Raw genomic sequence first — 14749 nt, forward strand, 5'->3', positions numbered from 1 at the left:
ATCCTTTTTTCTCTGACATTCAGGCCTGACTTTTCCCCTCCCCTAGGCTGCCTCCCATAAGACGGATTTGGCAGCCTGAATTTGCTGGGGGCAGAGCTCAGGCTGAGTAGAGTAACTGGGTGGGTCTAGAGGGCTAAGGCTCTGAAGGCAGAGAAGCGGTCTAGACACTAAGGATTACAGACATGGTGAAACTGGAGCCAGTGTGCTTGACTTAGAATCCCAGCTCCACCACTTACCACCTATGGGACATTAGACAAGTTACTCTGTGTGTATGTCTTTCCATTTCTAAGTGGGATAATAACAACGCCCCAGTCCCACGTCCCATCCAGGCAAATGCTGCACGTTTAAACTAGCAGCATCTCTCTTTCGTTCCCTGGTTCCCTCCTGTTCTCTGGAGATCATCCTATGTAACTGCCTTCAAAGAATACAATCCAACACAGATCCTTTTAGAAAAGCAGGTTTATTGGTCGGGCTGCTCACCAGGACACAGCAACATGAGAGGCTCCCCAGAGCCCACAGGAAACTCTATCTGCCCGCAACTCAGGCCCCTTCAGCCCATCAGCACCAAGGAACCTCATCCCACAATCCCCATCCTCCCACAATCCCCATCCTCCCTCAGTTGATGTGTCTCCAACCATTTGGAAGAGAGAAGGGAACCAAGGGTGGCGGGGGGGGGGGGGGGGGGGGGAGCAAAGCTTTGTGTTGTATAAAAGGCGTGTCCCCAGACTCCCTCCCTCCAGCCCTTAAAACAATTAGCTGCAATTTTCTAAAATGCAGAGCAGGGAAGATAAGGCAGAGGGGGTGAGGGGAGATGGAGGGAGCCTTTAGCTCTTCTCTTTGGGCTGTGACTTGGGGGTGAGGGGGGTGTCCTCGCTTCTGACAAGTCTCCTTTATGGGGGAAGAACAGGGAGACTGAAGTGTCCTGAGGAGACCCTGATCAGAAGTCAGGCCTTTGAACTGGAAGCAGCACCCCTCTCACCCCAAAGATTCAGGAGAGGAACCCACAAGGCTACAGAGGTCTTGGGATACTTTATGATACTAGCTCTAGGGAAGGATCTTGAGAAGAAACTGCCAGGAGTGAGTCAAGGCCGGGCTGCCCTACACACAGGAATTCCTTACTCTCCTTTCCTCCCCTCCTGCTCTCAACTTGGTGGCCTGGCCTTTAGCATCTGGTCTCTTTCCCATCAGCCTCCCTCCTAACTATAATACCAGCTTTCTGGACCCTGGTGCTGCCCTTTTCTGGGACCCTAATTTTCTGGGCTATGAAAAATGGGCTGCCCCTGGGGGCACCATAACTAGTAGAGGTAAGGGGTAAGGCTTACCTCTCTCTTCTTGGATGATGGATTTCTCGCACTGCCCTCCCTACTACTGAGAACCCCAATAAGATGGGATCCTTGTCCTGTGTTTCTCCTGCTACTAATGAGCATTCTCTTTTCGCCCATTTCCACCTTCTACTATTTTCTGCTTTCCTTCGGAGCCACAGCCATGTGCTCCTGTGTGAAGATGCATAAACATGATGTGCCCTCCCTCCCTCCCTCCCTCAGCGCCCTGCCTGGCTCCAGCCTTCCTTACTGGGACCCTTTGCAGATACAGCCTGTGCTAGACCCTCATGTAGGGTCATGGCTTACTCTGCCCTCTGACACTGCCCTAGATACTCGCAAAAGCTGCTTTCAAACCCTTCCAGTATGGGGTCTCCCGTGCAGGCAAGGGGCCTCTTCAGGATGCACTCTTCCCTTTCATGGTAATTTTGGCTTTGAAGCCGCCAGAGATCAGAATGAGAAAGAGCTCAGTGAACAGGAATGACAGCAGCCGGGTAAGAGTGTGTGTGTGTGTAGGGGTTCGGGGGGGGGGGGGCGCGGCGGGGAGAAGGCAGCCTGCCTCAAGCCTGGGTCATCACGGAAACGACAGCAATTTCCTCTAGGATTCCCGACTTGGATCCCCAGGACACGAATCATCGCCCTCTGCATTTCTACCCAGCCTACGCCTACACTGGGGATGTCCACGGTGCAGGCTGCCTCCCCCTCGTCTTAATAACTGTAAGACTTGGAGGGGGTGCTCGTTTTGGGGAGGTGTTCTCAATTTAGAAACGTCTCGGCCCATTTGGGGCAGAGAGAGAGAGAGAGAGAATGCGAAAGAGAAAGTTCGCAGAGGGAAAGGAATCGGGGCGGGGGCGGGGAGAGGCGAGGCGGCACGGCCTTCCGGGCACAGCCCCGCGCCCGGCTCAGTCGCTGTCGCTCTTGTCCACCAGCACGGCGTCCGACTCCTCCGTGATCTCCAGCAGCGTGTGCACGTCGGGGCTGCTCCCACGCAGCAGGTCTGCCGCCTCGCCGCGCTCCGCGCCGCCCTCCTCCTCGGCGCCCACCTCCACCATCTCCGTGGCCTTCAGCACCTCCACCTGGCCCTCGCGGATCTTCTTGACGTGGAACGTGAAGGGCGGCACCTTGTAGACCGCGGTCTTGGAGCGCGCGTAGACCACGTGGTCGGGCGTGAAGGACTTACGCAGCTTGTCTCGCGAGGTCTTGAGCTTCTCGCGGCGTTCGGCGGGGACCAGGCGCGTGCCCAGCTTGTTCATGCGCTTCTCCAGGGTGTGCCGCGTCTTCTCCAGGTTCTCCTTTGTCTTGAGGCGGGTCCGCTCCAGGTTTTCGCGCGTGCGCACTTTGGTCTTCTCCATCTTCTCCTTGGAGAAGGCCTTCTTGAAGTCGTCCACGCGCCGCAGGCCGCTGCGCTTGATGCGCTCCGCGCGCGACTCCTCGATGACTTCCTCCACCTCCACCGCCTCGTCCGACGACAGCTCGAGCGCCGCCGCGTCCTCCTCTGGCCGCTCGCCCTCGGCCAGCTCGTCGCCCTCCTTCTCGGGCAGCGTCTCCGACTCTTTCAGCGACTTCCCTATGCTCACTTTGGCCGGCAGTTTCACTTCATCCTAAAGGGAGATCAGAGGGAACAGATGAGGGTGGAGGCAGAACGGGAGAGTTGGGGGGACACTGGGCGAACCCGGGGCTGGGCATTGGCACCCGTGATCCTGGCAAGTGCGTGGTACCTGTGAAATCGGCCTGGACTCCTGCGCTGGTACCCGCAGCGCCTGGCACCGAGCTGAACACTTCGTGAGCACTCAAATATGTGTTGAATGAATGAATAGTAAGTATACCTGGAGAAGGACAAGGCAACCCACTCTAGTATTCTAGCCTGGAGAATCACCATGAACAGAGGAGCCCGTCGGGCTACAGTCCCTGGGGTCGCAAAGAGTTGGACACGACTGAGCGACTAAGCACACATACAGAGCAAAGAGGGAACCGAGCTTCGGATCAGAGTCTGGCCTGTTTTCGCACTTCGGTCAAGTATCTCAGCGGCTCTCCAACCCGCTCCTCAAGCCCTGCAACCACCCTTGTTAAACCACTTCTTACCCTTTGCGTCCCAGAGCTCACAGTAGAACTTTGGAAATGGGCAGAGCGCCCTCTGGTGCACAGAGCCCCACACTGCCTGAACTACGCCCAAAAGGCTTTGGGCCGTTTGTTTGGGTTGAGGGGTGAGCTCACAGCCGATCTCAGGCGACCCCGAAGTAGGTTAACTTGAAAGTAGGTTTACTTTCAAGGGAGCGTGTTTCCCAGACTCTGTACAGTTTCAGAAGAACCAGTATTAGGGAAGGGGAGTTAATGACTTCCCCACTCTCCCCATACGGTTTGGCTCCACCAATGGTCATTCTCCATCCCTATGTAGAAATTGAGGAAAGAGGAAGAAGCAATCTGGGAGCTGAGAACATGTTTTCTTCCCAACCTGGAGGTTTCTTCTGGTTCTGACATCCCTGCCTTGGAGTGGAAAGGAGGGATTGTTTTTCTATTCTTGCTTCACCACACAACCCGCCCCCCACCCCAGACAGGAGCTCAAGAGCCGGGAGTAGAATGGCGAGATCCTAGATCTCAGAGCCAGTTCTGGGAAGACCCAGCACCAGCACTGTTTTCCACTCGGGGAAGATTTTCCAAGGTCCTGACTCTGGACCTACATTTCAGAATCTCAGGATCACCTCTCACCAGAAGGTAGGGGAGATTGAGCCCAGAAAGGAAAAAAGGACATAACCCAGAATGGGTTTGTTTTTGGCCCAAAAGACAAAACCCAAAAGTCTCTTTGACCCAGATTCGCTTCTTTAGATACATTGTACAAAGGAATGATAGGGAATAGGTTTTCTGAAGATCGTTTCACAGAATTGTAAGAAAACCCCATCTGAGAAAAATGAGGCAACATAAACCGACCCCTCCTATAAACACACACAAACATGTACATATTTGTGTTGGCTGCTTGGTATCTCTGCACCACCTGCTATAGAAATTCCTTCCCCAGCCCCCAGCCTCTTTCCTCTTCCCTCCCATCTACATCCCCACAGAGTTTCCTGGTTTACATTGAAAACTAGGAACACCTCCTCCCAACTTCCTTCCCTCCCTGTCAATATCATTAGCAGGGACAAAGAAGGAATGCTGGCTTCACCTCTTCTCCCAAACTGGGCACCAGCTCTGCTGGGCACCAAGCCATCTCAGGCTCTCATTACTCAACTACACCTCCCAGCAGGCAAGGTGACCTGGGCTCAGGGCATGCTGGGACTTGTAGTCTCTACCTGCCACAGCTGGCTGGGTACTGTCATGGGCATTCTGCAGCATTCTATCCATCCCTCTGCTTCTTATCACTCGCAGAGGCATTGAAGGGGTATTTTCCTCACTCTGAGTGTGGGAGGCGCCCAGCCAGTCTTAGCAGTCCCGCTGATTCCCAGTTGTACACTTTGGGTCTCCTTTTGCAATCACTTCTCCAACTGCTACCAGAGTCCTCTCTCTTACACAACATTTTAGGACCGTCATCTAAACTCCCTGTTACTTCTTCATTCATCTCCACCCAGAATTTACTGACAGCCCTAGCATCAAAAAATGTCAGCTCTGATTTCTCCTTCACAGCCTGCTAGTCTAAAAACCCACCCACACCACCACAGTTAGGAGGAGAACGCCTCCTTTCACTAAAGCTCAGGCAATGTGGACGAATTAAGGGAAGGATTAAGTGTGATGGGTGGGGAAGAGCCAGGAAACAGTCCCTGCTGCTGGAAAACAGATCCACATTGTCTCTGTGCCCCACCCTGGCATCCCTGATTCTCCCCTCTGCTCTGTCCAACCCCTAAAGCCTGAGCTGGCTGGTTTTCCTGGCCTCTGGCTTCTTAGATAAAGCTTGAATTGTGAACAAGGCTGGAGAGAGAGTTCCAGACTTCTTATAGCCAATCCCATCTTCCTAGTGCCTGATGAGAGGTCTCAAATACAACATCAGGGAGCAATCCCAGTGAGGGGAAGATTTGGAGTTGTCTCTGCCAGACTAGAATGGTGTGTATATATATATATTGCCCTTCATTGTGAGGCTTCCTCTAGAGCGATAGCTTATACCAGAGGAACTGATTTCTTGGTGGAAGGTCAGGGGATAGGGGAAGAAACCATCTGACCTAAGTCCGAGATAATATCCAGTGAATTGGCCCTGGAGAGGGTATACCACTATGACTTTAGCTTTTTCCCTCCATTAATGGATTTTGTCTTTTCTCCCTGTTTCCAAGCCAGGTTTCCCCTATGACTCACAGCTTTGGAGTGCTGTCTTGGGCCCACCCTTTTGGCCTGTTGCTACAACAACCAGCAACAGAATCCCAAAGCACCTCCCCCAACCCTGGGCACAGAGGCCGGGCACCCCTGTCCCACCCCTATTTCCCTGGCAGAGTGGCAAGAAGGGAGAGCTCTGCTTGTTCTGTTTCTATATTTTTATTAAACAAAACCACAGGCTTGGTTTCCAGAGTTAGCTTTAATGACCAGATCTGAACAAAAGCATGCACAGCTTCCATTGTCTCCCCTACCCCGACCCCCCACCAAGCACACACAGCTCCCCAACCCAGGAAAGCACCAGTCTGGGATGAATTCAGAGGAGCCATAAGACAGCTCCCAGCTCCTTCCTCTCCTCTCCCCAACCTCACTATATAAACTTAGGCTCCTCTGCCTTAGGAAGATTTTTATGTGATTTACTCAAGCACCTACTTCGTGCCTGGTCCTTGGCCGGGCACTTCACATTTGTCAGGGAGAAGGGACATGTATGATATGGCTCTGGGTAGGGCCTTTCTTGACTTAGAGCTAGCCAGTTCTGTTCCCAACCACTGCCTGGAATGACCAGAGAAGATACTGGAGAGGTCATTCAGAGACCTGGGGTCTGCTCAGAGAGTGTGTCAAAGGAGGGTACAGACTAGGGGGAAGGTGAGAGATAGGGAAGTCCTAAAAACTCGGGACCTCTACTTTAGGTGGTCAGGACAAGGGGATGAGAAACACTGAAGGCAGAAGGGACCTTCTTTTCTGTTCTAGCATGACACTATAGCATGTGGGAGGATGTTTCCCCAAAGTGGGTGGAAATTGGTTCTTGGGTAAGGTGTTGGGGGAGTCCAGATATATATAGTATATCTATAGTGTTAACATTTCATGGGAAAGAGGACAATTAGGAAGAAAATGTCTAAATGTCTAATTCTCCTTAGGAGAATGATCATGTGAAAAAAAAAAAATGGAGAAACACTGTGCCATAGGTAGGCCAGATCCAGCAAAAGTATACCCCCTCCTGGCCTCTCTGAGTTGGCAGCTTTTGGATGCCCTGCCAAAGGCAGGATCTGGCAAACATAAGGGATCTCTTTGCAAAACATTTTCTGAAAAAAAAAAAAGAAAAGAAACTGGAAAAAATAAGTGTAGTTTTCCCCAGCTGCAGGGAGGGGCATGGAAAGGACACAGAACAGACCCCTGGTCTGGGCCTCATGAGTGCCCTCTGTAAAACTGGCCCTCGAGCCAAACTGGCCTGTCCCTGAGGAGGAGGTGGAAGGGGCGGGGGAAGGTCATCAGAAGCCTGGGCAGGGTTCAGGAGGGAGGGGACACAAGTATACCTATGGCCTATTCGTGCTGAGGTATGGCAAAAACATCACAATATTGTAATTGTCCTCCAATTAAATAAGAAAAAAACAGAAGCATGGAAGTTGCAGGCAATCTCATGCAGGCAGCAGTGGGTGCAAATCAGGTATGGTGTCTGGAGCATCTACTATTAAGATGGAAGCCAAGAAGTAGAGGAGCGCCCTTTCCCATGACCTCCCACCCGATTGCCTGAACATTCCATAATGCAAGTGTTTGCACAGTACCCGTCACCCACTCACAAGGGGCAGTGGCTTAGAAGAGACTGGCTACTCCAGACTGGCTGCTGCTAAGCAGTGAGCTGGTGGTGGACTGGATTCATGACATGCCAGGCCCACGGCCCCACGTGAGCCAGGAGACCCTAGGCACCCCCACCGGCTGTCGGCTCCTCAGGGGTGGGCAGAGGCCCAGTGGGCTCTGGGTAATGGGGCAGGGTCCTAGGCGTCTGGTCAAAGGGTGGGAGGTCAGGCACTGTCTCAGGCTTCAGGTCAAAAGGCTCAGTCTCAGGCAGAAGATCAAAAGGCACGATCTTGGGTGTGGCCCGGTCTGAGGGTGCATTCAGCTTCTTCTTGGGCTAAGATGAGGAAAAGGGGTTTAAGTGGGGCTTGGGGTGGGTGCAGATGGGTGTGGGAGGAGGAGGCCTTGGTTGGCATGCAGAACTGGGGCTGGTGAGTAGAGGGGAGGGGAGCACACAAATATTAGGATAGAAAGACACCACACTTTCAAGGCTTCATCAAGAGGGCCCTGGAGTGGAAACGGGGACAAACCCAGGCCCGTGAATTAATAAGCACAATTTAATCAGAACCCCGTCCCATTGTCCCTCTAGAATTTTCCCCAGTCCCATCCTTGGTCTCCTGCCTTCTACCCCGACCCAGCTATGGTCCTGGAATGATGCTATGAGGGGTTGGAGTGGTGGAGGCAAGAGGCTGCTGGGGGCGGGGAAGGAGTTTTCTAAGAGGCCACTTGTTAGACTCCATCTGAGGAGTCTCCAAGGAGGAAAAGAGAAGGTAAACAACTTCACTGTCTTGAGTCAGAGGCAGCTGATCCCAGTTATTCCCCCAGGCAGGGTGGGCACGGGTGCCGCCCCGGATAAGGAGGGCGAGGCACGGACGAGGGACGTCCTGGCTATTTCCCTTTGGCCTAATCCCCACCTCCTGCCTCCCTTCCTCCTATCTGCCCCCCACCCCGACTCATGAGCTATCAGATACCCAGGAGCACAGAGAAATCAGGATCAAAAACCAAGCTAATTTTGGGCATTCCCTAGTGGTCCAGTAGTTAGGGCTTCTCACTTCCACTGAAGGGGGCACAGGTTCAATCCCTGATTGGGGAATGAAGATCCTGCATGCCATGTGGCAGGGCCGAAAGGAAAAAAAAAAAAAAAGCTGTTTTAATGACCCATGAGCCTAGGTCCTGAGGCACCCAGCAGCAGCTCCCATCTCTCCTTCCTGAGGGGCTGAGCTGCCGCTCTTGCTCTGGAGTCATGAGAAGTCAGGGGAGAGGACATTTGTGGGCACTGCCAGACTCCAGCGACAACAGTGTTAAGGTGTGCAGCCACAAAACCCAACACAGCAAGTGCCCACCTTCCCTGTAGGATACAGGGAGGAGAGGGGAGTGGCCAGGAGGCTGAGGAGAAAGGAGCCGATGTGGTCCCTGCTGGCTAGAGAGCTCCACTCCGAACACCCTGCACCCCTCCCCTCTACGGCCATTGGGCCAGGTGACCACACATTGCCTCAGCTTCAGCACTATGAGGCTGAGCAGCTATGGCCACCCACCTTAGCCACTCAGCTAACACTGCACACACACCCTCACACACATTCTCTCACACACCCTCAACACACACACCCTCACACACAAGCACTCACACACACACCCTTACACACCTCCACACATACCCCCCACACACATACCCTCACACACACACACATTCCCTCACACACACCCTCAACACACACACCCTCACACACAAGCACTCTCACACACACACCCTTACACACACACCTCCACACATACCCCCACACACACACCCTCACACACACACCTTCACACATACATATCCTCACAAACACATGTGCCCTCATACACACACACACACACACACAAATTTGTCCCAGTGCCAGAACTGTGCAGCTATCTCCCTCAGAGAACGAAGAAGCCAGGACCCCAATTTCTGCTGCATAGCCCAAGAAAAGAAGGAGGAAGCAAGGAGCAGAGAGTATAGCAGAAGAAGGGGGTACACCTGGGCCCTTGCCTCAGCTTTGACCCCCGAGTGCTTGAGTGGCAATAGGCAAGTGACTTCCCCTCTTGGGACCTCAGCTTCCTCCACTACAAAATGAAACAGCTGAAGTTGACTCTCTCCAAAGCATCCTCCAGCTCAAAAAGTCTATAGTGACAGAATGAACTATTCACAATGGTAGTTCAAAATAATGCAACAAACCACCACTCATCTTTGTGGTTGGTTGCCTAGCAACAATATTCCCTCTCCCTATCAATTGCCCACCTCCTCCTTTTCTGATTTTGACCTTTACAATAGTCAGACTTCACTTTTAAAAAATCAGAGGGAAGAGTATGATTTCCTTTGGTTTTAGGAATACCTCTAAGAATATGCTCCCTGTATTCCAGTGGTAGATTTTTGGATTCTCTGGTGGTTCAGACAGTAAAGAATCTGCCCACGATGAGGGAGAATCAGATTTGATCCCTGGGTCAGGAAGATCCCCTGGAGAAGGGAATGGCAACCAACTCCAATATTCTTGCCTGGAGAATTCAGTGGACAGAGGAGCCTGGCGGGCTACAGTCCATGGGGTTGCAAAGAGTCAGACACAACTGAGTAACTAACACTTGTATCCAGTGACCAAGAAAAACAACCCAAACTTAGCTTTTTGGAGGAAGCATATGGTAAACACCCTCCACTAGGCCACCAAGGGGTGAGAGGGACCAGAGCCCAAAGTTGGGATGATTTTTTTTTTGAGAAAAGTGTGGGCTTCTTCTGTAACCAGGTAGCCCCGATTTGCTTTGAGTCCAGGGAGGAGCTATAGTCTGGGTTAGGATTTGAGGAGGAGAAGCCAGCAGGCCCTCACGCCAGCCCTGGTGTCCACCCCTTTAATGCCCATTCACCACCTAAGCCCTTAAATGCATCCTGCCCTCAAGCCCTTAGAGCAGGTCTGATGGGTCCAAATGTAGGTCACTAACTGCTTCATCAAAACTACTTCAGAACACATTTATTTCCGTTTTAGCCTCCCTTTCTGGATTCTAAAAGAACTCCAATAACATCCAAACTAGGATTGGGTATTAGGATTAGGAGAATTGGCTCCTTAATGAGCACTGGTGCTGCTGCTGTTTGGTCACTGAGCTGTGTCCAACTGTCTTCAACCCTATGGTCTATTGCCCACTAGGTTCCCCTGTCCATGCAAATTTCCAGGCAAGAGTACTAGCTATCTAGTGAAGTCACTCAGTCATGTCCGACTGTTTGCGACCCCATGAACTGTAGCCTGCCAGGCTCCTCCGTCCATGGGATTTCCCAAGCAAGAATACTGGAGTGGGTTAACATTTCTTCCCTGACCCAGGGATCGAACTGGAGTCTCCTGCTTGGCAGGTGGATTGTTTACTGCTGAGCCATCTGGGAAGCCCTCCTTACTGAGCACAGCCGCTCCTGTTTGCAAGGGGCTGTAGTTGGCCTGGTCTTCCTAGCAGTTCGTGGTCCACTGACCCCTCAGTTACTAGTAGGATTCACTTCTCTCCCTCACTGGCTGTTGTTGCCTAGTGAGGTGTTGCCTGATAGGATGGGACGCCAAAGTGCTGTTTTTGTTTGGGAGACAAGGAGGGAAATGCCAAAGAAGGACAATAATGACTCAGAAGTGAGTTCAAGGTGAGGGCTCTGATATCCTGTGATGGGAGGGGATGAATTTCGTGTGTGTGTGTGTGAAGGGGAGGGTTGTCAAATACAAACTTAACCTGTGAAATCATTATGCCTAGCAGCTCCCTGAATTTGGGAGGGACCACGCAAGGGATTCCCTCTGTTATCCCCCAGGAAAAAGGTGTGCTAAACCAAATGGCCTGATCCCACAGCTGGGGCCTTCCCACCCCTTCATGCTCCCTCTACATCTCCCTTTTGCCACATCATCACCTCCCGCCTCTGCAGTGGGGAACACCACATCCCCTCCCCAACTGGAAAACTCACATCATCCCAGGGCAGCCTTTCCCCAGATCTCTCTGCCTGGCCACCCAAACATCCTACCCCCTCAGCCCAACTTTATCATAAATGTTGCTGCCCCCAACCTTCCCTATTAGGTCTGCCAAGGCATGAGGCTATTTTTACCTCATTCTCTTCCCAGGCCTGCAGGCCTCAGGGAGGAGCAGCCTCTGCTTTCCTCCAACAGCTGAGTACCCCACCCCCTCACCCCCACCTGGAACATCTGCTCTGTAACTCAGGGAAGTTCTGCGGCCTTGGGCCCCACCCATGTTGCTGGAATTTTTTTTCCCAGAGCTTCACTGTGGGTTGGGACCACTTTAGGTATTAGTTATTTCCCCTGTGGTTTGGGGGCTCAGGGTCTCCAGCTTGAGTCATTCCTTCTACCTCAACCCTCTGTCCCCCACTGGCCTTGATGCAATCAAAGCCACCCGGCGATTAAGACCCCCTCCCCACCGTGGATACACAATATACAGATACACAATCTGTGCCACCTGGCTAGAGACAGTAACAGACACACCGTTGGCCTCTGCACAGAAGTCTCTCAGAATCTCCACCTTTGACATAAGGAGGTTTACCTCCAGGCTGAGAACTTTCCCAGGTCCTGCGGTCTGGGACATTTTGAATGAGAAGGGTCAACCATACAAGCCCTTCGTGGCTCCCCTCTCCCACACTAGGTTCTGGAGAGAAGATAGAGGGGGCCCGCTGTCCCAGAGCCTTGCCCTCTTCTCCTTCGTGAGATGAACCCCAGTGCTAGGCAGTTCTCTTAAAAAAATCTCACCCCCCTGCTGCTGCTAAGTTGCTTCAGTCGTGTCCAACTCTGTGCGACCCCATAGATGGCAGCCCACCAGGCTCCGCGGTCCCTGGGATTCTCCAAGTCAGACCCACCCCATTCTGCTTCCTCGGAGCAGTTAAATTAAGCAGAAACAATTCTGGGCAAATGTTTTCTATCAGTTAGTGCTATATTGGTGGTGGGGGGTGGGGCGGTGTTGTAAACTGTTTAAAGGTTGAGTACCTCTTGGGAGGAGTTCCTGGGGGGAAGAGAAAGGGGAGAGCAACCTTGCAGCCTCTGTCCCACCACCTTATTCTCATACGAGTGCCAGCTCACTTATATCTACTGCCCCCAAACTTGCTTGTTTCAATCTGCGTTTCTCTTAGCTCCACCACATTGACCAAACCAAAGACCTCGCGGCATCCCTGATGGTAACTCAGAACACAGCTAAGGAGGGCCTCTGAGCTGTCAGTGAAACCACATCTCCTGGACAGAGGCCCTCTCCCTGGGGGGATGTGGGAAATCGGGCCTTCTTTTTTTCCCATTCCCTTCGGTGCGGGGAGGGGAGCGAGGGGACATAGACTAACCCCTCGGCCCCCACGATCGCACCTCCTTGGGGTGGGAACATCAACCAGGCCCGAGGGAAGCAGAAATACGAGGCTGGGCACGTTCTCACCCCACCCAAGATCAGCGAGCCCTCGGCTCAGACCCGCCCCTAATGGAATTTGGGCGACAGAGCGGAGAAGAGCAGCGATCCTGAGATGCCCTGGTTTACTTGGGGTTAGGATACAAAAACTCCCATTTTTTTCCAGGCGGGAAGAACGGGGAGAGGTGCAAAGGAAGCAACAAGCTTACTGGGCGGAGCCTGGGGCGCGCCAGCCTCCGGCCGCTTGTCCTCCGGCTCCTCGGCCGCCTCCGCAGGCATGCGGGGTGATTCACCGCGCCCCGACCGCGGGGCCGAGGTGGGGGGTGCTGTCCCCTCCCCTCCACCAGCCCCTTCAGGACTCCTCACGCCGCGGGCCACCACCCTCGCGCGGCTGCTTCCAACAGGCGGAGGAGTAGGGGCGCGCCGCGGGTTAGGGTGTCCCTAAAGGCCGAAAGTGCCGGGAGGCGGGAGAGGATCGCGGCGAGGGGCGGAGTGGGCGGCCGAGGCCGATGCGGGGTCTGTGGGGGCGTGCTGGCAGCCGCGTCCCTCGCCTGGCGCAGCCCCCGCGGTGCGTGCCTGAGCCCTGAATCACCCGCTATATCGGGCGGGCAGCGCCGGAGGCCCCAAACCCTGGCCGCGCCGCCCGTGTCCGCTTACAGCGGGCCCCAGTGGTCGCCAGGCACCCCGGCTCTCCCCAAAACTCCCTCCAAGTAGGAAGACTTTTGACAAGCCAGGTCGGGAGCAATCTGCGGGGCGCAGTGTCCCTGAGTCCAGCCCCCTAACTCGGTTCCGCTACGCGTTGGACACCGGAGGTAGCGGCTGGGTGAGGAGCCGCGGTGTGCACTGCGCGCCCCTCTGAGCGCTCCAGGAGCCCGCCGCCCGCCCACCCACGCCACCCCACCCCACTCCACCCCAGCAGCCCTCGTAGAAAGAGGGTGGATCCCCCGAGCCGGGTCAGGCTGCCGCAAGAGCCGCGCCGCGGGCAGATCTCCCTACTCGGATCCCCGGGCAGGGGACGCCGGGCCTCTGGGCGCGGTCCGCCCGCCAGCTCACCTGATAGATCATGACTTTAAAGTTGCGGCGCCTCAGCAGCTCGGCCTCGTTGACCTCCAGCTTCTTGATCTGGCCGGCCTGGCGCTCCAGGCTGCCGCGCACGGTCTTCACGTTGACGCTGACCTTGCGCACCTTCTCCAGCAACTTGCTCACGGTGTTGCTCGTGGTGGCGTGCGCCTTGCCCAGCTTGCTCAGCTCGCCTTGGATGCTCTGCACGGCGCCCTCCATCTCCGCCTGCCGCTCCTCCAGCTGAGCTTGGGTCAGTTGGATCTGGTCGACGGCGCCGATGATTTTGTCCAGAAGGCTCAGTACCAGCACTCCGTTCACCTGGTCTGATTTGATCAGCTCCTCAGAGCCGGCCCCCGACGGCTCCTCGGCCGCCGGAGCCCCCATGGTGGAGGACCCCTGGTCCCCGGTGTCGGGGTACCCGGAAAGCGGCTGCTCGATGATGTGGAGCTGGGTGTCCTCCATGGCTGCCCGGAGCCGTGCGGGGCCGGCCGGGTGGAGCTGAAGCGGGAGCGGGAGACCCGGAGAAGAGGAAGAGCGAGAGAGAGCGCGGAGGAAACTCGAGCCACGTCCGTGCGCACCGGGATGGTGGCCAGAACTGTGGGGCGGGGGATCGGTGAGTTCCCCGAATCCCAGGCCAAACCCCGGAGGCTCGTCGCCCATTGGCTGGCCCGACCCCAGAAAGGGAGGGACCGGGGCAGAAGGGGAGACCGATGCTGGAGAAGGAGGGGCAGCCCAGGGGGACCCAAGAGCCGAGCGCCCCACCCTTCCTAGGATGGTTGGAATAGTTGGAACGGGAGACCAGGGCCTCCGCTGGCAGTGGAGGCGGCGGGAGCGGGCCTGGGGCGGAGGAATGTGCGCTTGGGAAGGGAAACAGGTCCTGGAGTGTCGCTCTCCTTTTCCCTCCCGCTTGTTTTCTCTCACCCGCAAACCCACCTCCGCCTTTTAAGTTACAGAGCAGGTCGTCAGGTGGGACAGGATATCCTGAAATTACGAGCAAACTATTGTGTTTGCCGGTGTCCCGTTTTAGAGAGGGAAAGGATCTATGGCTTCCACAGCCTCTTCTAAGGGACCTCTGGCTACCCACCCCATCAAGTTACCCAGCACTGTTCGAGAAAGCTTGAGGGGTCCTTTGCCAAGGAAGG

General features: G+C 54.6%; 1 protein-coding gene across 1 annotated transcript; it reads right to left on the minus strand.

Annotated features, from left to right (window-relative positions):
* Positions 442–14478, minus strand: PTRF (polymerase I and transcript release factor). The gene is made up of 2 exons (XM_018065119.1): positions 13599–14478; positions 442–2920 (listed from the first exon to the last, which is right to left on the minus strand). The coding sequence occupies exons 1-2, from the start codon at positions 14265–14267 to the stop codon at positions 2222–2224; spliced, it is 1368 nt and encodes a 455-aa protein (XP_017920608.1). The 5' UTR covers positions 14268–14478; the 3' UTR covers positions 442–2221.

Source organism: Capra hircus, chromosome 19, assembly GCF_001704415.2.
Source record: "Capra hircus breed San Clemente chromosome 19, ASM170441v1, whole genome shotgun sequence".
NCBI lineage: Eukaryota > Metazoa > Chordata > Mammalia > Artiodactyla > Bovidae > Capra > Capra hircus.

Excerpts from the sequence above, each read along its gene's own strand:
- PTRF (XM_018065119.1), bottom strand. The coding sequence starts at position 14,267 with ATGGGCGACGAGCCTCCGGGGTTTGGCCTGGGATTCGGGGAACTCACC. Across the intron at positions 2,921-13,598 it reads TTAAAGTCATGATCTATCAG|GATGAAGTGAAACTGCCGGC; the intron begins GTGAGCTGGCGG and ends ATCTCCCTTTAG.